The following is a 23,295-nucleotide window of genomic DNA, read 5'->3' on the forward strand; positions in this document are numbered from 1 at the left end:
AAGTGGCGCTGTAGCTCAAGTGGTAGAGCGCTCGCCTTGAGCTGAAGAGCTGAGGGACAGCGCCCAGGCCCAGAGTTCAAGCCCCATGACCAACAAAAAGTAAAAAAAAACTTCTTTAATTCTAATCTTCCTAATGTGCATTTACAACAGCAGCTAATTTGTTTCCTGGGTTAATGTTATTGTATTTACTTTTTCAAATTAGTGATAGTCCAAGGCTAGCAGAGTTTCTTTCCCATGTTATTTTACATGTAGTCCCGATTTGAGCAGTGACTGTAATGGACATCAAGGTAGTTGCTTAAGTATCTTGACTGTGTTTGTCAGCCTAGCCTTGAGGTACTTGATGAAATCATTGAAGGCTAGCCACATATTCTTCCTACCTTAATCTCTGCACCTATCATTTAACCACCTTTTTTGCTCTCTCATTAGTTCTCTATGGTGTGATAATTGCTTTTCTAGTCAGATGTGCCTAAAATTTTTGATCGAAAAGGTCATAGAGAGCTCTGTTTTGGGGAATGGTGGTGCCTAATTCAGCTAAGGACTTTTCGTTTTCGTTCTTGGTTTTCTCAGTACTAAGATTTGATCTTGGGCTTGGGCCCTTGAATTTGCTAGGCAGATCCTCTACCGCGTGAGCCACTACCCCTAGCCCTCATTTAGTCTTTTGAATTGCTGGCTAGTAAAAATAATGTAATGAGAATCGGGCCCTGTGGTACATTCTTATAAATCCTATCTACTCAGGAAGCTGAGAGTTAGAGGATTGCAGTTTGAAGCCAATCCAGGCAGAAGTCAGTGAGACTCCTATCACCAGTTAACCAGCGAAAAGCTTATTTATAGTTGTGGATAAAGCAGTATTGCATCAGCTGCAAACAAAGAAACCTGAATGAGAGCTCGAAACCCTGAGTTAAAGTCCCAGTACTGGCATCCACAAAAAATGATAATAGTGGGAGAGGATGGAATTTTTGGAAAGTAAGCCAATTAGAGAACTTCTATCACTCTGTGTTTTATTGTAAAACTTGCTCATTGAAAGCTCTAACTTAAAAAAAGATGTTTTTAAAACCTTCAATTTTGAGTACTTCTCTGGAAAAATATTATTGTCTGGTAAGCATAAGAATAAAGTAAATCAGCCAGGCGCTGATGGCTCACACCTGTAATCCTAGTTACTTGGGAGGCTGAGATCTGAGGATCACGGTTCAAAGCCAGCCCAAGCAGAAAAGTCCATGAGACTCTTACCTCCAATAAGCCACTAAAAAACTGGAAGTGGCACTGTGGCTCAAGTGGTAGAGCACTAGCTTTGAGCTGAAGAGCTCAGGGACAGAGCCTAGGCCCAGAGTTCTAGCCCCATAACCAACAAAAAAAGAAAAAATCAGAGGTTGGAGATATAGACCAGCAATTGAGTACCTGCCCAATAAGCATCCCAGTACCAACCCTCTCCCCCCACCCAAAAAAGAAGAAAGAATGATGAAATTCAGGCATAGTAGCTTATACCTGCAAAAACAATTTATGTGCGTGCATGCGTCTGTCTCTGTGTGTGTACATGTGTACACTAATCCTGGGGCTTCAAATCAGGTCCTTTTTTTTTGGGGGGGGGTTGGGTAGTGGGGCCTGAACTCTGGGCCTGGGTGCTGTTCCTCAGCTCTTTCAGCTCAAGGCTAGCGCTCTACCACTTGAGCCACAGGCCACCTCTGGCTTCTTTTTTGCTTATGTGGTGCTGAGGAATCGAACCCAGGGCCTCAGGCATGCAAGGCAAGCACTCTACCACTGAGCCACCTTCCCAGCCCCCAGGTCCTTTTTTTCAAGGCTAATACTCTGCCACTTGAGTCCAAGCTCCATTTTTGGCTTTTTGCATAATTGGAGATAATAAGTCCAACAGACTTTTTAAAGCCTGCGATCTTCAAACCTCAGCCTCCTTAGTAGCTACGATTACAGTGAGTCACTGGCACCCATCATTCCTAGAACTCGAGGCTCAGTCAGATGGATCTTGAATGTTAATCCCAGCTACTCCAAAGGCTAAGATCTGAAGATCATGGTTCAAAGCTAGCCTGGGCAAGAACGTTGTTTATGAGTCTCTTATCTCCAGCTAAGCACCAAACGTATCAGAAGTGGAGCTGTGGTTCAAGTGGTAGAGCACTAGCTTTGAGTAAAAAGGCTCTGGGATAGTGCCCAGACCCTCAGTTCAAGCCCTAGACCTGAAACCAAAAAAAAAAAAAAACAACTTTTGATGGTGGTGGTGCTAGAGATTGCACTTGACCTTTCATTGAGCTATATCCCAGCCCTTTTGCTGCCCTTTTAAGTTAGAAAATCTACAAAAGCACACTAGCCTTTACTACAGGTCTTTGTGGGATCTCTTGATTTGGCTAAGAAATTATTGCAGTGAACTGTTGGGAGATATCAAGTAATGTCACTCAGACCCCAGATATTACCAGTGCTTGCAGTGACCTTGATCTTTGGGATTCCCTGTACTTTTTTTTGCAGAAACTCCTGCTACTGTGCTCCAAGCCCTTTCTTCCCCTAGTACTGCCTTGTTTCTATCTATGGTTCATCTTCAGCATGGTCAGCTTCACTTCCTAATTGCACATTTCCAGAAGTCTCTTTAAGCTAAAGAGATTATTGATGGTTCTTCTTCCTTTTGTCTTTTTTCACTACTGGTTTGTTTGTACCCTTGTACCTAGTGTTTTTTTATGCCCCCAGAACGAGGAAATCAGTATGGACTCCATGCATCCCGCTGCTGACAAAGGCCCCACAATCTTACTTGTCCCATCCAGGAAGTTCTGCCTATTGGCCATCAACAAAATATCACTAAGCCAGTAATCTTTTGACCCTGTCAACCTTCTTTTCGTGCCCCCTCCCTAGTTCTAACTGAATTTGTTAAGTCTTCTAGGCATTGAGCCAACTTAGGCAATAGAGAGCTTAAATAAATTCAGTTCAGAAGCACCTTGTTTTTTACACACTACCACCTACCAGTGAGTTCCCTGTGTCTAAGGATTTCAGTCATTTGATAACGGAGCCATTTTGTCCTGAAAATAAAGCATTTTCTCACTGATTTTCTAAGTTTAAACATTTTGTTCCAGAGAAAATGTCTGTTTTAAGATAGCTAGTGCAGCCAGGCTCCAGTGGCTCATGGCTGTAATCCTAGCTACTCAGGAGGCTGAGATCTGAGGATCAGGGTTCAAAGCCAACCTAGGCAGGAAAGTCCGTGAGACTCTTACCTCCAATAAACCACCAGAAAACCGGATGTGGCGCTGTAGCTCAAGTGGTAGAGCGCTAGCCTTGAGCTGAAGAGCTGAGGAACAGCGCTCAGGCCCAGATTCAAGCCCCACAACTGACAAAAAAATAAAAGATAAAAAAAATAAAGCTGAAAGTGAATCTGTGGCTCAAGAGCTAGAACACTAACCTTAAGCAAAAAGAAGCTCAGGGACAGTACCCAGGACTGGCACATACACATACAAAAAGTGCTTGTGTAAAGTGTAATTTCCTGGGCATGATTCTCAAGTCACTATTAATTGGGTTGGGATTGCTGTGTAGATTATTCAAAGAAAGGGAGAGAAGGTCTTAGTTCATGTAGCAACTTCCCCCCCTTCCCCCCCCCCCCCCCCCCACAGGCTGTGAACCCAAAACAGATCTGGGACTCAAACCTGTATTATCTGGCTGTTTGTCAGTATTCTCTTTAGCAGTTCTCTCCCTTTGTTCAGATATTAGAATCAGTGGGTCTATAAATTAACCCATTGAAGCTGATAATTAAGTTTTGAGACCTTCGATGTAAAAAATCAGGGCTGGCAATGTGGCTTAGTGGTAGGGTGCTTGCCTAGCATGCATGAAGCCCTCGGTTCAATTGCTCAGTACCAAAAAAACAGGAAAAGCCAGAAGTGGCAATGTGGCTCAAGTGGTAGCATGCTAACCTTCAGCAAAAGAAGCTCAGGAACAGTGCTTAGGCCCTGAGTTCAAGCCCCAGAACTGGCAAAAAAGAAAAATTCAGTAATAGTCTCAAAAGAACTTTTTTTGGTAAGGGGTTTCTAGGGATTGAACTCAGGACCTTAGCTTTTTATCTCAAGACTGTTCATTGGTTTCCCTCACACAGACACACACACACACACACTCCTACCCAACTAGATATGGGCAGATTTCCAAGGATCAGGCTTCCTTACATAGTAAAGGAGACATTTTTATTTTCAGCTTGAACACTATTTTGTAGTTGTATATAGCTAATAAAAGATGGAATTGGCCTGGGAATGTGACTAAGTGGTAAAGTACTTGCCTAGTATGCATGAAGCCCTGGGTTTGTTTCCTCAGTATCACATAAACAGAAAAAGCCAGAAGTGATGCTGTGGTTCAAGTGGTAGAGTGTTAGCCTTGAGCAAAAGAAGCTCAGGGACAGTGCCCAAGCCCTGAGTTCAAGCCCTAGGACTGGCAAGAAAAAAAAAAAAGATGGAGTTGCCTCCCAAGAATTTGAAACATACCTGTAATCCTAGCAACTTTCAAGAGGCTAAGATCTGAGGACCTTGTTTCAAAGCCAGGCATGGCAGAAAAGTCCATAAGACTATTATCTCCAATAAACTACTTGAAAAAAAAAATCAAAAGTAGAGCTGTGGCTCAAGTGGTAGAGTACTAGCCTTGAGCAAAAGAAGCTCAGCAACAGTACCCAGCCCTGAGTCCAAGTCCTAGGACCAGCACCAAAAAAGCAAGAATTTGAAACAATGATCTGAGATAATAGTGGGAAAAACACTCAATGTAAAGGAGGATTAATAGCATTTTAGTTGATTTGCCTAACTATTATAGTATCTGTTTACTGTATATCAGTGCTGATAGCTAGAAACGTGTGTGTGTGTGTGTGTGTGTGTGTGTGTGTTTTCTTGCGAATATTGGGGCTTTAACTCAGTGCCTTGTGTTCTTGCCTGTTTTTTGTTTGTTGTCCCCCACTTAAGTTGCTCCACCATTTAAGCCATACCTCCACTTTTGACTTTGCTTGTTAATTGGAGATAAAAGAGTCTCAAGGACTTTCCTGCTTGGGCTGGCTTCAAACTGGGATCCGCTGTCCCTCAACTCTTCAGCTCAAGACTAGCACTCTACCACTTGAGCCACAGCGCCACTTCCGGCTTTTTTCTTTTTGCTTATGTGGTGCTGAGGAATCGAACCCAGGGCCTCAGGCATGCAAGGCAAGCGCTCTACCACTGAGCCACCTTCCCAGCCCCTGGCTGGCAAGCTTTTGTTTGGCTCATGTCTGGTGCTTTACCATTTGAGCTATGCCTCCAACCTAGCTTTTTGCAATTAGAGATAATGTCACTCAGATTTCCTGCTCAGGCTGGCTTTTAACCATGATCTTCTAGGTCTTAGCTTCCTCAGTAGTTAGGATTACAAGTCTATGCTATGGGGACCTGCTGCAAATGCATTTTTTTTTTACTGGCCTTTCTTTTTTAACTACAGAGCAAAAATATTTCTACTGAGCAGAAAATTAAACTAACAGAAAATCCCAAAGACTGTGCTTGAGTTAGAGGTATAGGCCTTTTCTTTTTGGTCAGTTGTGGGCTTGAACTATGGGCCTGGGCACTGTCCCTATAGTCTTCAGCACAAGATGAGTCTCTACCACTTGAGCCACAGCGCCACTTCTGGTTTTCTGGTGGTTCATTGGAGATAAGAGTCTCACAGACTTTCCTGCCCGGGCTGGCTTTGAACCTCCTGAGTAGCTAGGATTACAGGCATAAACCACCAGTGCCCAGCAGAGGTATGGGACTTTAAACATTTTTTTTAAACATTGTATCACATGCACCAGATAAGATGATCTTTCAAAAGACAGAAAAATCTTAGCTCACTAAAGGAGCTTTACTTAGTAAAGGAAATAAATGTGTAATGAGACTTCACAGACATATGATTGTCTGTTTTCTTTTTCTTCCACTACTCACCTTGCCCTACTACCTGTTCCTCCTCATTTCTATGAGAAGAAAATGCTGAGCCAGATCTGGATGACAATGAGGATGATGAGGAACCTGCGGTAGAAATTGAACCAGAGCCAGAGCCTCAACCTGTGACCCCAGCCCCACCACCTGCCAAGAAGCGGAGAGGAAGACCCCCTGGCAGAACCAACCAGCCCAAACAGAACCAGCGTAAGTTGCTTACCTCTGCCCTTCCATCTCCAACTTGTGAGGGAGCCAGGCGGGTCTGTGTTCTCAGGGAGGTGGGAACTAAGCCATGAAAACACGTGAGGCCAGAATGGGAATAAACGCTCAGGAAATTACTTTTTAGAAGTTCTTACTGAAGAACATATGAGGAAGTCTCTACAAGCTTGTTAATTTCAAGAAGAAAATGTCCAGAGGAGAAGAGTACTTATGTTCTACAAGATGGGTATTGTTAATGTGGGCGAGTTTGGCAGGGTTGATATGGGAATGAACATAAAAGAGCCAAATTTTCAAGAATAAAATAATTTGTCTGATGTTGCCCCTCTGAAGAAATTCAGAACCATAGAGTCAAGTGTTGGCCTCCTGTTCTATAAAAAGACCCAGAGGAAATGTTTCCCTGCCACTTTACACCACCAGGTGTGAAATGTCTCCTTAATCTCTTTAGGAATGGCTATTTCATTTTGGGAAGTTTTGTGCCAGTAACTGGGGCTCACTCAGAGCCTCACTTCTTGCTTGGCTTTTTGCTAGTTAATTGTAAATAAGAATCTCATGGACTTGTCCAGTCTGTCTGGCTTTGAACCTCAATCTTCAGATCTCATCCATCTGAAGAGCTAGGATTATAGCCAAGAGCCACCAGCACCTGGCTTTTTTTTTTTTTTTTGTATGGCAGTTCTAGGGTTTGAAATCAGGGCCTCACACTTGCTAGCTAGGTACCCTACCACTTTAAGCCACACCTACAGTTCATCTTTTTTTTTTTTCTTCCATATTTTGTATATTCTCCTCAGCCCTGTGTTTAAATGTCTATCATGGGGGGGAAAAAAAGATTAATAGGTCATATAGCCCTCTCATTTCACCTACACAATGTTCGAGTGACCAAACTAGCAGGAAAATGGCCCTCACCCAGTGTAGAGGTGTGGAAGAGCTGTAGAATTAAAAATGTCACCTAGTAGAGTGTTAGCCTTGAACTGAAGAACTGAGGTACAGTGCCCAGGCCCAGAGTTCAAGCCCAAAGACTGACCCCCGCAAAAAAAAATCCAAGCATGGTGGTGTGCACCTATAGTCTCAGCTACTCAGGAGAAAGAGGCAGGATTTAAAAAAAAAAAATCCCTCCCCCACAGTATAACCCCTGCTTTCACTGTATTTGATGTTGCTATAATTTGGGGAGGGGAAGGAAAAAAACAGGGATACAGGTGGACCCAACAATGAGATGTATAAGATGCTATGTCGAAAAATGAACTTTACAGCTTGGGGGGAGGGGAGTCTAGTCGTGGAGATGGGAGGGCAGGGATGGTAGGGGAAAAAGAAAGGAGGAGGCAACAATGCTTGATAAGAAATGTACTCATGACCTTGCTCATGTAATTGTAACCCCTCTGTACGGTATTTTCACAATAAAAAAACTTTAAAAAATAAAATAAAAAAGAACCAAAAAAAAAAAAAAATGTCACCTAGCCCCAGGCACTGGTGGCTCACATCTGTAATCGTAGCAACTCAGGAGGCTGAGATCTGAGGATTGTAGTTTGAAGCTAGCTGGGGCAGGAAAGTCTGTGAGACCCATCTCCAATTAACCACCAGAAAACCAGAAGTGGTGCTGTGGTTTAGAGGGTTAGAGCACTAGCTTTGAGCACAAAGAGATTCAAGGCCAGCACCCAGGCCCTGAGTTCAAGCCCCACAACAAAAAAGTTACCTATATCATACATTCTAAAGTATTCATAGTTCCAGATCATGTGTTATTTTGTGTGTGTGGGGGGGGGGTTCTTCTGATTTAGTTTTACTTGTTTCACACACTATTTATAAAGCTTAAAATCTAAATTTCTAACATAAAGGAAAAGTAAGGATTTCAAAATGTGAGTTAGAAGGTATATGAGGATGAATGTCAGCATTTTGTCCTTTGGCAGTTTCTAAGTATTAGGGCTCTATTTTATGTATGTCTACATTTTAGGTGTTTAAGGTGATCTTTCATTGACTTTGTCCTCATCACCTCTAAGGGTTTCCTTTATTGCTAACTGTCTTACTCACTGTCGTATCTGAAAAGACCCTTGTAGTTTCTGGGGTTTTTAATGTACTATTCGTTTTGTCTTTGCTTTGCCAGCAACAGCCATCATTCAGGTTGAAGACCAGAATACAGGTGCAATTGAGAACATTATAGTTGAAGTCAAAAAAGAGCCAGATGCTGAGCCTGCAGAAGGGGAGGAAGAGGAGGCCCAGCCAGCTGCCACAGATGCCCCTAATGGAGACCTCACACCTGAGATGATCCTCAGCATGATGGACCGGTGATAACGGGGCCTTACTTGTCTCCAGGACTGTTCTAGGCTGTGTTTAAACGGCCTAAATTTTAATTTTTCTCCTTTTCTTCTTTTGGCTTTGGGAAAAGCATCATTTTACACCCATTTTACCAAACATACTGAGAACGAAAACTTCAAGGATGATGTTAGAAAAATGTGATTTAACTAGAACTTGCTGTTTGATGTTAGCAAATCATGGAATGTCCTGAGTTCCTGAGGGTTTACTGTGAAGTGTTGAGGACAGTGTTGATGCCTAACTAGTTTTCTGAGATGGAAACAGACATTGAGCCCTCTCTCTTGATTTAGTAAACCACTCCAGAATGGCCACGGGTTTCCCAGAGTTCTATAGTCTTCTTCCCAAGAGAGTTTTTAATTGTAAATGCAGACTTGGGAAAGGACTTAGACTTTTAACCTGTTTTTTGCTTTTGCTTTTCCCTGACTCCCTTTGCTCGGAGCCAGCTGCACACCAGTAGTATGGCATGCTATGATCAGTTCCTGTCCTGAAAGCTTTGCCTCTTTCTTGGCAAAGTCTCTGGTATGGTCAAGCTTGTAAATAACTTTTTTACATTTTAATCTTTTCCATTAATTAAGAGATTGAAAAAAAAAGTGCAGTGTAAGAAAACCCAGCATTTAATTACTTGCAAATTAAGTTACCACGGACTCGGTGGTGTGTAAATGTTGACCAGGAATTGGATCACAATCATGTAGCAGAAAAGCACCCAGACTGCTGTCTGCTAGTGATGGATACCCATGTGGAGGTGATTTTCAGCCCATGGAGCCAGCATTTGAACCTTGTACAATTAACTTTATGATTTCCCATCAACATTTTCTTTGCTCTATTTGTAGCTAAATGTTGTATTTTATAAATCTTCTGTTAAAGCCAGAAGGGTGATTATGAATGGGTCACAGCAGCCCAGAAATGCTGGGCCAGAAAATTTTACTAGGTCAGTAATTTAAACTTTGGATCTGAAAAAAAAAATTTATAATAATGTGAAGCAAAACCAACTTAAAAAGTGATTCTTGCACATGAACTGTCACATGTTTAAAATGTGTTTTTTAGAGAGCCTCAGTCTTACTGATTTCAAACACTTTTTTCTTCTGTGTATTGCTTTTAAGAGAGCCATCAGTTAGCTATCAGACTCTAGGTTGATGCATTTTGTACTTAGCTGTACTGTGTGATATTTTTCATTATTTTAGGACGCCAACATGAGACCTGTAATAAAATATGTAATGGGGTTGAAAGCTGGGGAGGAGGAGGATCTACTGCTGTACAGCTAATAAATCATAACGGATTAACAGGCACGCTTAAGACTCCATCTGGCATGATTCCTGCCTGCTGAGAGCCCAAGGGGGCCTGTGCATGGCTCCAGGTTGCTCAGACCTCCTCTTCTCAGGCATTCTCTATCCCTAACATACTTCTTTTGCAGTAGATGAGATGGTTTGGCAGATGACAGGATATTGGATGCAACCTGCTTGCTGCAACTTTTAACTTCCCAAAAGTGTGTGTGTGAATAAGAGGCAAGTGAGTGGACCACTGCCAACTTCCACGAACCACCTTAGGAATGTATGCACCATGTACAGAATCAAGTGCCCCAGAGCTGCCTTGAATAGAAAGAGCTGGGTGAGAAACTGTGTTCTTGGAATCTTGGCTCAGAGGGCTTAGGGTCACCCAGGCTCACGGGAGCAGAGATTTGGGTCCAGCATGACAAAATCTGAGGATCATGGTTCGAAGCCAGCATAGACAGCAAAGTCCATGAGACTCTTATCTCCAGTAACTACCAAAAAAGCCACAGTGGGACTTTTGTTCAAATGGTAAAAGCACTAGTCTTGAGCATAAAAGCTCAGGCCCCGATTTCAAGCCCTAGGACCAGTACCAAAAATAAATAAAAATAAAAAATCTTGTAGATTTGAATGAATGTTAGTAAACCTTAGGCTGTAAGAACACAGATTCTTCATCCCACCCATGGGCTAGCTCCCCTACCAGAATTGTTGAGATGAGTATATCCTTTTCTAAAAGAAGTAAATCTGCAGAACAGTGAAGCTGTATTTATCTGCATCTTCAATGTAGTTTGTTTCTAATTGTGTATATTCAATTGTTTGAAAGTGGATTTGTTTTGACTAGTGTGGGGGCAAGAGAAGTAACATAATGGAAGCTGGGAAGTGATTCATTTTTATATAGCCCATATATCCATATAGCCCATATATCCTTCCACAGAGGCCAGTTATCACTTGAATTCCTCCACTGAACTTTGAGCAGCAAGTTCCTGAACCAGTTTGCAACTCCCTTCCTCATTTTTAAACCACAGGACTTGAGTAAAGTAATTTGCCAGGCTCCGGTAACTAACCTTTAATTCTAGCGACTTGGGAGATTGAGACCTGAGGATGTTGATTCAAAGCCAGCCTGCACAGCAAAGTCCATGAGACTCTTGTCTCCAGTTAACCACCAAAAAAAAAAAAAAAAAAATGGAGCTATGGTTCAAGTGTTAAGAGTGCCAGCATTGAGCAAAAAACGTCAGACAGCGTGCAGTACCAGCATACATTTTTATTTTATTTTTCTTTATCTTCCACACCTCTGCAGGCATTTAGCCCTTTTAATTGCCCAGCAGGCACCTTAGCCTTCTTGGGTTTTTGGTCAGGATCCTCTCTTAAAACCATCCCTCATCCTGTACTTCTCAGACAGCAGGGCTGATGCTTATTGGGAGCTTCAGCATTTTAGTGCCCAGTGTGGTGTGCTGTCCAGAACAAGCTGAAGGCTTCACTTCAGTGAAGGAGTTATTGTAAGATCTGAGGCCAGTTAAGGTTTGTTTTGTCACTATTTTCCTGATCACTATCAGAAAAGGTGTCTGACTGTCCCACATACCAGTCCCAAGCTCCATGTAGATCCTGGTTGCCTTAGTGGCTCTTGCCTGCCGTAAGTACTCACTGTACAGGGGCTGACCTGATCCTCCTATTGTTCTTGGACCTTAGGGTCCTGCCTGAGAACTATGTAGCCCTTTTGATCATCACTATTTTCCATTCAGAATAGAATCCTAGGGAGGAGTTTTCTGTCCCCTCTGAAGTCCAATCCTAGGGTTGCTGTGATCGATTTTGCAAATGCCTCTGCTCAGTGTTAAGATACTATTACTGTGGACACTCTCTTAAACATAAAATCCTTAGAGCAAGCTGGGTGCCATTGTCTCACACCTATAATCCTAGTTTAAAGAAGCTGAGATCTGAGGATTATGGTTAGAAGCCATCCTGAGCTGGAAAGTACAGGGGACTTATCTCTAGTTAACTACAATAAAAAAAATTCTTGACGGGCCCTGGTGGCTCACGCCTGGAATCCTAGCTACTCAGGAGGCTGAGATCTGAGGATCGCGGTTCAAAGCCAGCCCGGGCAGGAGAGACCGAGAGACTCCTATCTCCAATAAACCACCAGAAAACAGGAAGTGGCGCTGTAGCTTAAGTGGTAGAGCACTCGCCTTGAGCTGAAGAGCTGAGGGACAGTGCCCAGGCCCAGAGTTCAAGCCCCACGACCGACAAAAAAAAAAAAGAACTAAATTTTAAGCCGGGCGCTGGTGGCTCACGCCTGTAATCCTAGCTACTCAGGAGGCTGAGATCTGAGGACCACAGTTCAAAGCCAGCCCGGGCAGGAGAGACTGTGAGACTATCTCCAATAAGCCACCAGAAAACCGGAAGTGGCGCTGTAGCTCAAGTGGTAGAGCGCTCGCCTAGAGCTGAAGAGCTGACGGACAGTGCCCAGGCCCAGAGTTCAAGCCCCCACGACCGGCCAAACAAAAAAAATTTTTTTGAGTGGTTCAAGTGGTAGAGCACTATCCTTGAGCCCAAAATCTTAGGGACAGTACCCAATCCCTAAGTGTAAGACCCAGAACCACCACCAAAAAAAAAAGTCCTTGAAGCAACACGGGTCCGGTCATAGGGCCTTAATTCTGGGCCAGCTTTTTTCTTTTTGCTTATGCGGTGCTGAGGAATCGAACCCAGGGCCTCATGCATGCAAGGCAAGCTCTACCACTGAGCCACCTTCCCAGCCCAGGAACGGCACTCTTAATAAGTTAATAGCTCCTGCTTACAAAAAAGAACTGAAGCCAGATGCTGGTGGCTCATGTCTGAAATCCTCGATAGTCAGGAGGCTAAGGTCGGAGGATCACAGTTCAAAGCCAACCCAGACAGGAAAGTCCATGAGACTCTTTATCTCCAGAAAACCAGAAGTGGCACTGTGGCTCAAGTGGTAGCGCACTCAACTTGAGCTGAAGAGCTCAGGGACAGCACCAAAGCCCAGAGTGCAAGCCGCCGTGACCGACCAAAAAAAAAAAAAAGGAACTGAAGCTGGGTACTGATGGCTCACAGCTGTAATCCTAGCTACTCAGGAGACACAGCTGGGGAAAAATCCATGAAACTCAAACTACTCAGAAAAAGCCAAAAGTTGTGCTGTGGCTCAAGTGGTAGAGAACTAACCTTTAGCACAAAGAGGCTCAGAGTCAGCACTCAGCCCCTGCCGAAGTCATGGAACCTAGATTCAGAACAACAGGACAGGACCTGTGCTCCGCTGGGCGCCTGCCCGCTTTGCTAGCCTGGCCGTGGGAGGGGTGGGCCGCTGGGATTCCCCAAGCGGACGGCGCCCCCTGGTGTTCACGGCAGACCCTGCGGGGCGGGATGAAAGTAAGGAGCGGCACACAAGATGAGTGCCCCACTCCCCTACCCCTCTTCACCTCCGTATGTACGCTGGCAGAAGAGCTCCTGCATGATAGGGTGGGTGGGCAGGTGGGTGGGCAACTCAGACTCTCCTTCCTCCCACAACCCTGAGCTGAGCCCAGGAGAGATCTTGGCCCAAGAGGCTGTGGCAGGGAGGGGCCGGGCCCAGGAGGGTGGCAGGCAGGAAGCTGCGTGTACTTTCCGCTGCTAGAGGAGCAGGTGGCTGCCGTGAGGCCCTCTGCCAAGCTTCCTGTGTGTGGGGGCCTTGCTGGCTGCTCCTTCCCGCCCTAGCTCGTTAGGCCATCCGGGCCTGGCCAATTCTATGGCCCAGAACCCCGACGAAATATCCAGTGAGCTCCGAGGTAAGCCCAAGCCCATTCTGCCCATTTGACTGTGAGGACACAGCACGGGCCCCAAACCTTAGAGGTTAGCTCAGCATCCTGGAGTTCTCATCAAAGCTTTTCTTTGCTCTTCCTGTGGCCTAGAACCCCTCACCCCCATCTACTCCTTCCTGGCTAACCTATGGCTCCTGCCACCTCACAGCTTTCCTGGCACAGACAGTAGGCAAGGAATGGCCCTTATGGGCCCAAATTCCCAGCAGCTTGTCCTTCCTCAGGTGAGATCACCAGATTCCTGTGGCCCAAGGAGGTGGAGCTGCTGCTTAAAACCTGGCTACCTCAGCAGGGTGCTGAGCAAAGTCATGTCTTGGTACGGTGGGCAGGAGCAGACCCCAAAGGGCGGGGTGGTGAGGGCCCAGCCCAAAGCCTCTTGCTTTGTCCAGAGTGTCAGACTCTGTCTCCCCCAGGCCCTGCTGAGATGGAGGGCCTACCTGCTGCACACTTGCCTCCCACTGAGGGTGAGTCCCAGGGCCTGCTCACCCACCCCATTTCCTCCTCACCTTTTACTCTCCAGCATCTTCCTTAGCAAGGGGCTCCATCTGCAGGGGGTTTCCTTTCCCTTCTGGGCTCCCAGCAGCAGACAGGAAGGGGAATCTGAGTTGGGCTGGCTCTAGACTTCAGGCTGCACAAAAACTGAACTCGTAGGCCAGTGTGATGGTGTAGATCTGTAATTCCACCACTGACGGAGGCAGCCTAGGCTACATAGAGAAGCCATGTCTCAACAACAACAACAAAAAGCCCTGGGTTTCCATGGGTGAGGCTCGGGGGCTTGGTTGCAATCTAGGTGGACTGTACATTCAGCTATCTGGAAGTCCAGGCCATGGTGCTTCAGGAGACACCTCCACAGGTGAGACGTGGTACCCCACCTTTACCCATAGGATGGTTTAGTCTTCATCCTCCGACACATGGAGCTCTAGAAGGGACACCAGACCCTACACATGGAGCCAAAGCCCAACAACTCTCCTCTCCCCAGGTTACTTTTGAGCTAGAGTCCCTACCTGACCTGGTCTTGGAGTTTCCTGGTGTGGCTGCTGTGGAACAGCTGGCCCAACATGTAGCTGCTGCTATCAAAAAAGCCTTCCCTCACTCGACCCTTGGGTGAGGCCTGGCTACTTCAAGGGGTGGAGGGAAGCGGGAAGCAGGAAGCACTCCAAAGGAGCACTGAAGGTCTAGAAATCCCTTGCCCCTTCTCCTTTATTCCATCCCCAGGAAGCTTTTCCGAAAGCCCACGCCCCCTTCAATGCTGGCTCGGCTGGAGAGAAGCAATTCCTCAGAGCTCACAGCACCCAGCAGTCCCTGCGGTAAGGCCCTTAGAGTTGGGAGGGCCACTATTTAGTCTGATCTTCCAACTTCCATTTTTTGTTTTTCCCTCCATCATATCTCTGGCACCTCCCTAGGTGGCTTCTTGAAGACATATGAGGCTCTGTGTGACTACAATGGCTTCCCTTTCCAAGAGGAGATTCAGTGGGTAAGAGCAGGAACTTTTCTGGAAGACTCTGGAGACATCTGGTTCCCATGTGTGTTGTGCCTCTTTATCCTTCATGGCTCCACACTAGCTATGAACGCTTTTTTTCTCCACCCAGGATATAGACACCATCTACCATCGTCAGGGCTGCCGCCATTTCTGCCTGGGAGATTTCAGCCACCTTAGCAGCCGGTGCGAGGCCTGCCAGCATTGGGAGGATAGGAGGACTCTTACATTCATGCTTCTGGGCCTTGGCCTCCAAGGAGGGAATGCTGGGCCTAAGATCTGGCCTGAGGCCCTGAGCTGTCCCCCTGCTCTGCCCCCCATCCAGGGATCTGGCTTTGAGTGTGGCTGCCCTGTCCTACAATCGATGGTTCCGGCGCCTTTCCTGTGTGGACATGAAGCTGGTGAGGTAGAGAGCAGGGAGGGCTAAGGGCGTGAGGGCCAAGGTACAACCTGCTGAGAGTCATGGCCTTCTGGTCTCAGAGCCTCGAGGTCTCAGAACAGATTCTGCACATGATGAGTCAGTCGTCCCACCTGGAGGAGTTGGTGCTGGAAACCTGTGGACTGAGAGGGTGAAGAGGGCCTATGAGGGAAGGGTGGGGCTTGGGATTGGGGGCTAGTGATCTGGGGAGCACTTGGGAAAGCCAGGATCAGAGTATCATGCCTGGGGTCTTGGTCCTCAGAGATTTTGTCCGGAGACTGGCTCAGATATTGACAAGACACTCCAACTCTGGGTTGCGGGAGCTTAGCCTGGCTGGAAATCTGCTGGATGACAGAGGTATAATACGGTTGAGCCTGGGGATTGAGAAAGGCAGCTAGCTGGAAGAGACGAGTCTTACAGAGCTTCCCCATCCCCAGGTATGGCTGCACTTAGCAGACACCTAGTATGTCGTCCAGGAGCTTTGAGGAAACTCAACCTAGCACAGACAGGGTTGACTCCACGAGGTGAGCTGGGTGATGATAGGGTAGAGAGGGGAAAAGGGGTCTGCCGGATTATTGAGACACGCCCTCGTCCACCTCCAGGAATGCGGGCTCTGGGCCAGGCACTGGCCACCAATGCTGCCTTTGACTCTACCTTGACCCACCTGGACATTTCTGGGAATCCTGGGGCTCTGGGAGCCTCTGAGGACAGTGGGGTGAGTGGTGGTCTTCAGGATCTGAGACTGGAGTGACCCAAAGCACTAAGATGATTCCTAACTCCTCAAAGCCCTCATCCTCCCACCAGGGTCTCTATAGTTTCCTGAGCCATCCTAATGTTCTGGCGTTCCTGAATCTTGCGGGAACTGACACCGCTTTGGACATGGTAAGAAGTTGGTCAAGAGTGGGGGTGGGGGACTAGCTGGTGGGAGGTTGTTAGCCTAGACAGGGTGGCCTATAGAACAGAAAGGGCGGGGCTGGGAAGGTGGCTCAGTGGTAGAGCGCTTGCCTTGCATGCCTGAGGCCCTGGGTTCCATTCCTCAGCACCACATAAGCAAAAAAGAAAAAAGCTGGAAGTGGCTCTGTGGCTCAAGTGGTAGAGTGCTGAAGAGCTGAGGGACAGCACCCAGGCCCAGAGTTCAGGCCCCACGACCGGACACCCCCCCCCAAAAAAAAAGGGCTCTGCAAATGTAGCCAGCACCTTCTTCCCACAGCTCTTTGCCGCACTGTCCTGTGGCTGTTGTGCCAGCCTCACCCACCTGGACGCTTCAAGGAACATCTTCTCCCGCATGTAAGGGCGACTGGGACTGTCAGAGCTGGGGAGGATGCTGAGAAAGGCCTGTGCTTCAATCCTTCCTCCTGCTTTCCACCCTAGGAAGTCCTGGGCCCAGCCTGCTGCGCTGAAGCTTTTCCTCAGCCAGGCAGGGATGCTTCGGCACCTGAGCCTGGCAGGCTGCAAGTTGCCTTCTGATGCACTCAGGTGAGTCTCCTTACCCCTGGCCTGGCCATGTACCCACAGGTGTGGCCACCACCTTGAGGTCCTCTGGGACCTCACCCCATTCCTCTCCCACTCACAACCTCCCCTAAGTCCTGGTCCTGACTTTTGTGGTATTTGATGGCACCATGGGGCCCTCCTTCTTAGCTCCCACCACCTCCCATGACATTCTTCCTCAGGGCCCTGTTAGATGGCCTCGCACTCAACACACACATCTGCAACCTACACTTGGACCTCAGTGCTTGTGAGGTGAGTGCTGTGTTCTAAGTGTGAGTTGGTGTGCCCACACATTCGAAGTAGTAGGGGTTGGGGGACGGGAGCCGGCCTGTTCACTACCTGCCCCTGTATGGCCTTCCTCCATTCCAGCTGCGTTCAGCGGGTGCCCAGGTGATACAAGACTTAGTGTGCGACGCAGGTGCAGTGAGTTCCTTGGATCTGGCGGATAATGGTGAGGCCACCAGGGAGTCCATCCTCCCATTATCCACCCAATTGCTAATCCCCACCCAGCTACTACAGCCTCTGCTTTGGGCATGGTCCTAGCCACTCCCCACCTCTCAGGTTTCGGCTCAGACATGGTGACTCTGGTGCTCGCCATTGGGAGGAGTCGGTCCCTGAAACATGTAGCACTTGGAAGGAACTTCAACGTCCGGTGCAAGTGAGCCCCCAACTCATCCCTGATCCTCCCAGATAGCACCCTACCCACCCTGCTCCCCTGCCTTCAACAGCAGTCCCTGCCCGCAGGGAGACCTTAGATGACGTCCTGCACCGGATCGTCCAGCTTATGCAGGATGATGACTGTGTGAGTTCACAGGACCTTGTGGGGCCCTGAAGCAATAAACACTTTTGGCTTTTTCTCACTCTTGCTTCCTCCAACCCTGTGACCTGCCCTCCTTGCTAACCTTTGTCTTAACCCCAGCCTCTGCAATCCCTATCTGTGGCTGAGTCACGGCTGAAGCTGGGCGCCAGCGTCCTGCTCCAGGCTCTGGGCACCAATCCGAACTTGACAGCTCTGGATATCAGTGGCAACGCCATGGGGGATGCAGGAGCCAAGATGCTAGCCAAAGCACTGCGAGTCAACACTAGGCTCCGGTGGGCTGGGTCATCAAAGGGATGGGCGGGGTCATCGGGGACCAATAGGAGTGGAAGGCAGAGTTGAAGGAGCAACAACAAATGCATTAGGTCAGCGGATTGGGTGGAATCTGGAGAGGGCTTCTTGGGGACTCAAGGCCCATCTCGCTCAGGTCTGTGATCTGGGACCGGAACCACACATCTGCTGTGGGCCTGCTGGATGTGGCTCAGGCCCTGGAACAGAACCACAGCCTGAAGTCCATGCCTCTGCCACTGATGGACGTGACCCAGGCACAGCGCAGCCGCCCAGAATTGACAGCACGTGCAGTAAATCAAGTGAGGGCCACCTCCTCCCCTGCCCTTCCCTCCATTGTGGCTCTGCCCCCCTGCCAGTTCTCAATATCCTTTGCCCCCAGATCCAAGCCTGCCTCTTGAGGAACAACCGCACAGACCCTGTCTCCTCAAATCGTACATCCCACCTTGAACCTTTAGGTCTGGTCTCCGACCGATTAGAACAGGTCAGTGTCACCTCTCCCCAACTTTGAGTACCCAGGGAGACTTGGAGAGCTAAGACTGACATCTCTGAGGTCTCTGCTAGACAATTCCCTGACTTTGGACTGCAGACCACCAACTGCACCTAAAATAGCTCCCCAGATAGCACCAGGGGCTGCTTTACTTTCAAGCTTGTTATCGGGCCCTCCTAATAAAAAGGAAGTGTTTTCAAACTTCCAAATTGGCCGGGCGCCAATGGCTCACACCTGTAATCCTAGCTACTCAGGAGGCTGAGATCAGAGGATCACGGTTCAAAGCCAGCCAGGGAACAAAAGTCTGTGAGACTCTTTATCTCCAATAAACCACTCAGAAAACTGGAAGTAGCGTTTTGGCTCAAGTGGTAGAGTGCTAGCCTTGAGCTGAAAAGCTGAGGGACAGTGCCCAGGCCCAGGGTTCAAGCCCCACGACCGACAAAAACAGAAAACAAAAAAACAGACCTTCCAAATTGTAGCTTCATGTCTGCTTTCCCATTCCCATTCCTCCTCTCTCTGCTGTCCTCTTCTATAGCTAGGAGGCCCCCCCTGACATGACCTCCCTCTACTGTTTTTCTCCAGTGCTGGAGCTTGGAACTCAGGGCCTGGGCACTGTCCCTGAGTTTCTTTGGCTCAAGGCTAGGGCTCTACCACTTGAACCACAGCACCACTTCTTACTTTTTGTTTGCTTGCTTGTTTATGTGATACTGAGGAATGGCACCCAGGGCTTCATATGTGCTAGCCAAGCACTCGATCACTAAGCCACATTCCCATCCCTGTTCCCACTTTTCTAAATTTCAGAGCCCAGACAGCTAGATCCACACATGCTGTGGAGGTTTTATTCACTGTACCTCTCCAAGTGAGCATCTCTCCCAAATTCATTTCTCTACTCTGGAACCCAATTTCCCTGATGCCCACAGTCATCAAGTGTGTGAGCAAAGATTTAAGTGTTCTTCCAAGTTCCTCCTGGCCTCATTGCGGTCCTCGCAGGCCTCCTTGCTCTCTCCCCTGGACTGTTTCTCAAGCATTCACCCCTCACCCCAGCCAACCTTTGCTTCCTAGGTTCATCTCTATGGATCCTAGCTCCCCCCCCACGCCCCCCCCACATCCACTATTTGAACAGTAGACAGCTTTTACTATTTTTTGTTTATTAGAGATTGAACTCAGGCCCTCTACCATTCAATCCATTCCCCTAGTCCTTTTAGGTTTTAGTTATTTTTCAGATGATCTTATGTTTTTATCTGGGGCAGCCTAGCCTCAAACCTCTATCCTTTTCCCATGTACCTAGAATGGAGGCAGGTACCACCAATCCTGGTTTCTTTGTTGAGATGGAGGGGTCTCCCAAAAGTTTTTACTTGGGCTGGCCTTGAATCTCAATCCTCTTACCTCTGAGCTGGGATTACAAGTATGAGCCTCCATGCATTGTCAGAATGAGTCTTTTGAGTGTGTGTGTGTGTGAGAGAGAGAGAAGCCGGTGCCAGTGGCTCACACCTGTAATCCTAGCTACTCAGGAGGCTGAGATCTGAGAATCATGGTTCAAAACCAGCCTGGGCAGGAAAATCTGTGAGACTCTTATCTCCAATTAACCCACAGAAAACAGGAAGTGAAGTTATGACTCAAAGTAATAGAGTGGTAGTCTTGAGCAAAAAAGCTCAGGGACAGCACTTAGGCTCTGGGTTCAAGTTCTATGACCAACCAAAAAATAAAAATAAAATAAAATGGCTGGGCACCGGTGGCTCACGCCTGTAATCCTAGCTACTCAAGAGGCTGAGATCTGAGGATCACGTTCAAAGCCAGACTGGGCAGGCCTGGTTTCTAATTAAAATTTCTACAAGTTTCACTATTCTTTTTTTTTTTTTTTTTGGTTGGTCGTGGGGCTTGAACTCTGGGCCTGGGCGCTGTCCCCTCCCTCAGCTCTTCAGCTCAAGGTGAGCGCTCTACCACTTGAGCTACAGCGCCACTTCCGGTTTTCTGGTGGTTTATTGGAGATAGGAGTCTCAGGGTCTCTCCTGCCTGGGCTGGCTTTGAACCGCGATCCTCAGGTCTCAGCCTCCTGAGTAGCTAGGATTACAGGCGTGAGCCACCAGCGCCCGGGCAAGTTGCACTATTCTTGAAGTAGTTGAACCACACTCAACTTCATTCACCTTTGTTATTGCCTCTCTCTCTACCCACTGGTGCCAGCCCTTAACATGGCTTGTTTTACTTTCTAGTTATGCTTTTTTTTTTTTTTTTGTCAGTTGTGGAGCCTAAACTCTGGGCCTGGGCACTGTCCCTCAGCTCTTCAGTTGTAGACTAACACTCTACCACTTGAGCCTCAGCCCCACTTCCAGCTTTTTCTGTTTATGTAGTGCTAAGGAATCGAACCGAGGGCCTCATGCATGCAAGGCAAGCACTCTACCACTGAGCCACCTTCTCAGCCCCTCTAGTTATGCTTTTGTTCACATATATTAATGTAAAAGGGTTTCACCATGGTAATTCCCATGAACATATGTTATCATTTAGTCCAATTAATCTTATCTATTGCTCTCTCTTTCCTGATTCCCCTATCTTCATATTGTTCAACAGCTTTCAATGACTTTCCTTTATTGTCTCTTCATATATAGATTTATTTTTCAATATTATTTGTCTTCCATCACTGTCTTTTCCTCATCCTCCCAGTCTCACAACTACAACTATATTCATGTTCACTATCTGTATGTATGTGTTATTGTGTATGTATGTATATATATATATATATATATAAAATACATAGACATATTCTTTTCTTCCTGGTCTGGGTACTTAGGAAGTATCAAGTCCCTAAAATGACCAAAAGGAAGAGGTACTGTTCTCCCTTCTTGAACAAACAGGGTTCCTAAACAGCTGGCCTGACTGTGGGGCTTCAGGACTTTACCCATCCTGTCAGAGACCCTGGGAAGAGACAGGCAGAATCACAGAGAGTGGGAGAAAACTGGGACTGATCCCTGATGTCCTCCTCAGGAAGTGAATGAATTGTGTCAGTCGGTTCAGGAGCATGTGGAGCTGCTGGGCTGTGGGGCTGGGCCCCAGGGTGAAGCTGCCGTGCGCCAAGCTGAGGATGCCATTCAGAATGCCAACTTCTCTCTCAGCGTGAGCACTCCCTCTCCCACTGGGAGGACCTTTCCCCTCTTAGTCACCTGTGAACTTGCAACCCTCTCCTCCTTGGCCCTCAGATTCTTCCAATTTTATATGAGGCTGGGAGTTCCCCAAGCCATCACTGGCAGCTCCAGCAAAAGCTGGACAGCCTCCTGGAACAGGTGGGTGAGATCTGCTGTCAGGACATCCAGGTAAGATGATGCTTATATCCCCAACTCCACCTCCATATGTAGACTTGACCCCCATCCTATAGAAGTCTGTGATACTCTCTGTAGGGGCTTCTAGTCTCAAGCTAAGGTGCCGTGGCCCTAGCCACATGCTCACCATACTGTAATCTTTGTCCAGAACTTCACTCAGGCCACACTGGACACAACCAAGAGCCTCTGCTCACGGATGCTACAGGAACCCGGCTGGAGAGAGCAGCTAGAAAAGGTCCTGGTGGCCTCAAGTGGCCTCCCAGAACTGCTTCCAGAGCAACTTCTACAAGATGCCTTCACCAGGCTCAAGTAGGCTGGGTGGGGCTGGGCTGGACAAGGCTGGGCAGAGCCATCACACTAACATTGCCTCTACTGCTCTCAGGGACATGAGGCTGTCCATCACAGGGACCCTGGCAGAGAGCATTGTGGCTCAGGCTCTGGTGGGTCTGAGTGCAGCCCGGGATCAACTGGTGAGGAGGGGGAACCAGCTATGCGCACGCGCACACAGACACACACACACAGACACACACACACAGACACACACACACTGACCTGGCCATCTGCTTTGCATGGACCCTCCAATATCTTCTGGTGTCAGGTAGCCCAGGGGTACATCTTTGTGTGGCCTTATATTGCAGGTGGAAAGCCTGGCTAAGCAAGCACCAGTAACGATGCCCCCTACCCAGCCGGCGGTGAGTGGAGAGCTTAGCCCCTTTGGGCCTGGGGAATTGGAAGGTCTTTTTTTCCTGGAGAAGAAGGAAGAGGAAGAAAGGAAGGTATAAGTGGTCCCACAATTCCAAGTCTAAAACTTCAAATCTTCTCTCTTGCTTTGGGGAATGGGAAATGAGAAATAGTTCCTCAGAGCTGGGCGCTGGTAGCTCATCCCTGTTATCCTAGCTACTCAGGAGACAGATCTGAGAATCAAGGTTCAAAGCCAGCCCGGGCAGGAAAGTCTATGAGACTTTTATTTCTAATTAATCACCAGAAAACCATGGTGCCATGGCTCAAAGTGGCAGAGCACTTGTCTTGAGTGAAAAAAGCTCAGGGATAGCGCCCAGGCCGAGTTCAAGCCCTATGACCACCACCACCAACCAAAAAAAAAAAAAGGAGAGGAAGAAGAAGACGAAGCAGTTCACCTCTGCCCAACCTAACTGAGGTCGCTCCTTTCCCGCCAGGACGACAGTCCCTCTGGGAAAAGGCCTGAGGCCAGCCACTGTCTTCACCTAGTCCCTTTCCTCCACAGTAAGTCGGGGCCCCTGGGAAGTTTACCTAAATGGGCAGAAGCTCCTCTAGACCTGGGCACGGTTAGACACTCATTTGGCCTGTCCCGGGTACTCCCTAAACTCTTGCGTGGGCCAGGCCGGGCAAGACCCGATGCAACTGGCAAAGCTGGGGTCTGCTGCGGTCAGCATCCGGTGGTACCTGAGTAGATCAAGGCCAGGACACTTCTCCCCTGCCTCCCCCTCCTCTTTTCCCAGCCCCGGGACGCGCATGCTTGGCGCCGCGCGCACTCGCGGCCGCGCTCAGCACCACGGA

General features: G+C 47.8%; 2 protein-coding genes across 2 annotated transcripts in view; both read left to right on the forward strand.

Annotated features, from left to right (window-relative positions):
• The window catches only part of Ctcf (CCCTC-binding factor (zinc finger protein)), a 52,206-nt gene extending 42,518 nt beyond the window's left edge, over positions 1-9,688 (forward strand). Inside the window, exons 10-11 of the mRNA XM_013012660.1 lie at positions 5,931-6,092; positions 8,194-9,688. Coding sequence (XP_012868114.1) covers positions 5,931-6,092; positions 8,194-8,378 — 347 coding nt within the window. The 3' untranslated portion in view covers positions 8,379-9,688. The remainder of the gene's footprint in view (positions 1-5,930; positions 6,093-8,193) is intronic.
• A 3,596-nt stretch (positions 9,689-13,284) lies between these two features.
• Positions 13,285-23,295, forward strand: part of Rltpr (RGD motif, leucine rich repeats, tropomodulin domain and proline-rich containing) — a 16,716-nt gene continuing 6,705 nt past the window's right edge. Inside the window, exons 1-30 of the mRNA XM_013012661.1 lie at positions 13,285-13,440; positions 13,695-13,786; positions 13,884-13,934; positions 14,261-14,323; positions 14,450-14,574; positions 14,686-14,777; positions 14,874-14,944; positions 15,060-15,133; positions 15,273-15,348; positions 15,428-15,516; positions 15,628-15,722; positions 15,803-15,889; positions 15,968-16,080; positions 16,170-16,247; positions 16,576-16,652; positions 16,737-16,841; positions 17,036-17,105; positions 17,223-17,304; positions 17,415-17,511; positions 17,598-17,655; positions 17,773-17,945; positions 18,098-18,260; positions 18,341-18,442; positions 21,428-21,556; positions 21,640-21,753; positions 21,908-22,068; positions 22,142-22,229; positions 22,398-22,535; positions 22,935-23,185; positions 23,238-23,262. Of these exons, the coding sequence (XP_012868115.1) occupies positions 13,401-13,440; positions 13,695-13,786; positions 13,884-13,934; positions 14,261-14,323; positions 14,450-14,574; positions 14,686-14,777; positions 14,874-14,944; positions 15,060-15,133; positions 15,273-15,348; positions 15,428-15,516; positions 15,628-15,722; positions 15,803-15,889; positions 15,968-16,080; positions 16,170-16,247; positions 16,576-16,652; positions 16,737-16,841; positions 17,036-17,105; positions 17,223-17,304; positions 17,415-17,511; positions 17,598-17,655; positions 17,773-17,945; positions 18,098-18,260; positions 18,341-18,442; positions 21,428-21,556; positions 21,640-21,753; positions 21,908-22,068; positions 22,142-22,229; positions 22,398-22,535; positions 22,935-23,185; positions 23,238-23,262 (2,979 nt within the window). The 5' untranslated portion in view covers positions 13,285-13,400. The remainder of the gene's footprint in view (positions 13,441-13,694; positions 13,787-13,883; positions 13,935-14,260; positions 14,324-14,449; positions 14,575-14,685; positions 14,778-14,873; positions 14,945-15,059; positions 15,134-15,272; positions 15,349-15,427; positions 15,517-15,627; positions 15,723-15,802; positions 15,890-15,967; positions 16,081-16,169; positions 16,248-16,575; positions 16,653-16,736; positions 16,842-17,035; positions 17,106-17,222; positions 17,305-17,414; positions 17,512-17,597; positions 17,656-17,772; positions 17,946-18,097; positions 18,261-18,340; positions 18,443-21,427; positions 21,557-21,639; positions 21,754-21,907; positions 22,069-22,141; positions 22,230-22,397; positions 22,536-22,934; positions 23,186-23,237; positions 23,263-23,295) is intronic.

The sequence above is a fragment of the Dipodomys ordii genome, unplaced genomic scaffold (assembly GCF_000151885.1).
Source record: "Dipodomys ordii isolate 6190 unplaced genomic scaffold, Dord_2.0 Scaffold18, whole genome shotgun sequence".
Lineage (NCBI taxonomy): Eukaryota > Metazoa > Chordata > Mammalia > Rodentia > Heteromyidae > Dipodomys > Dipodomys ordii.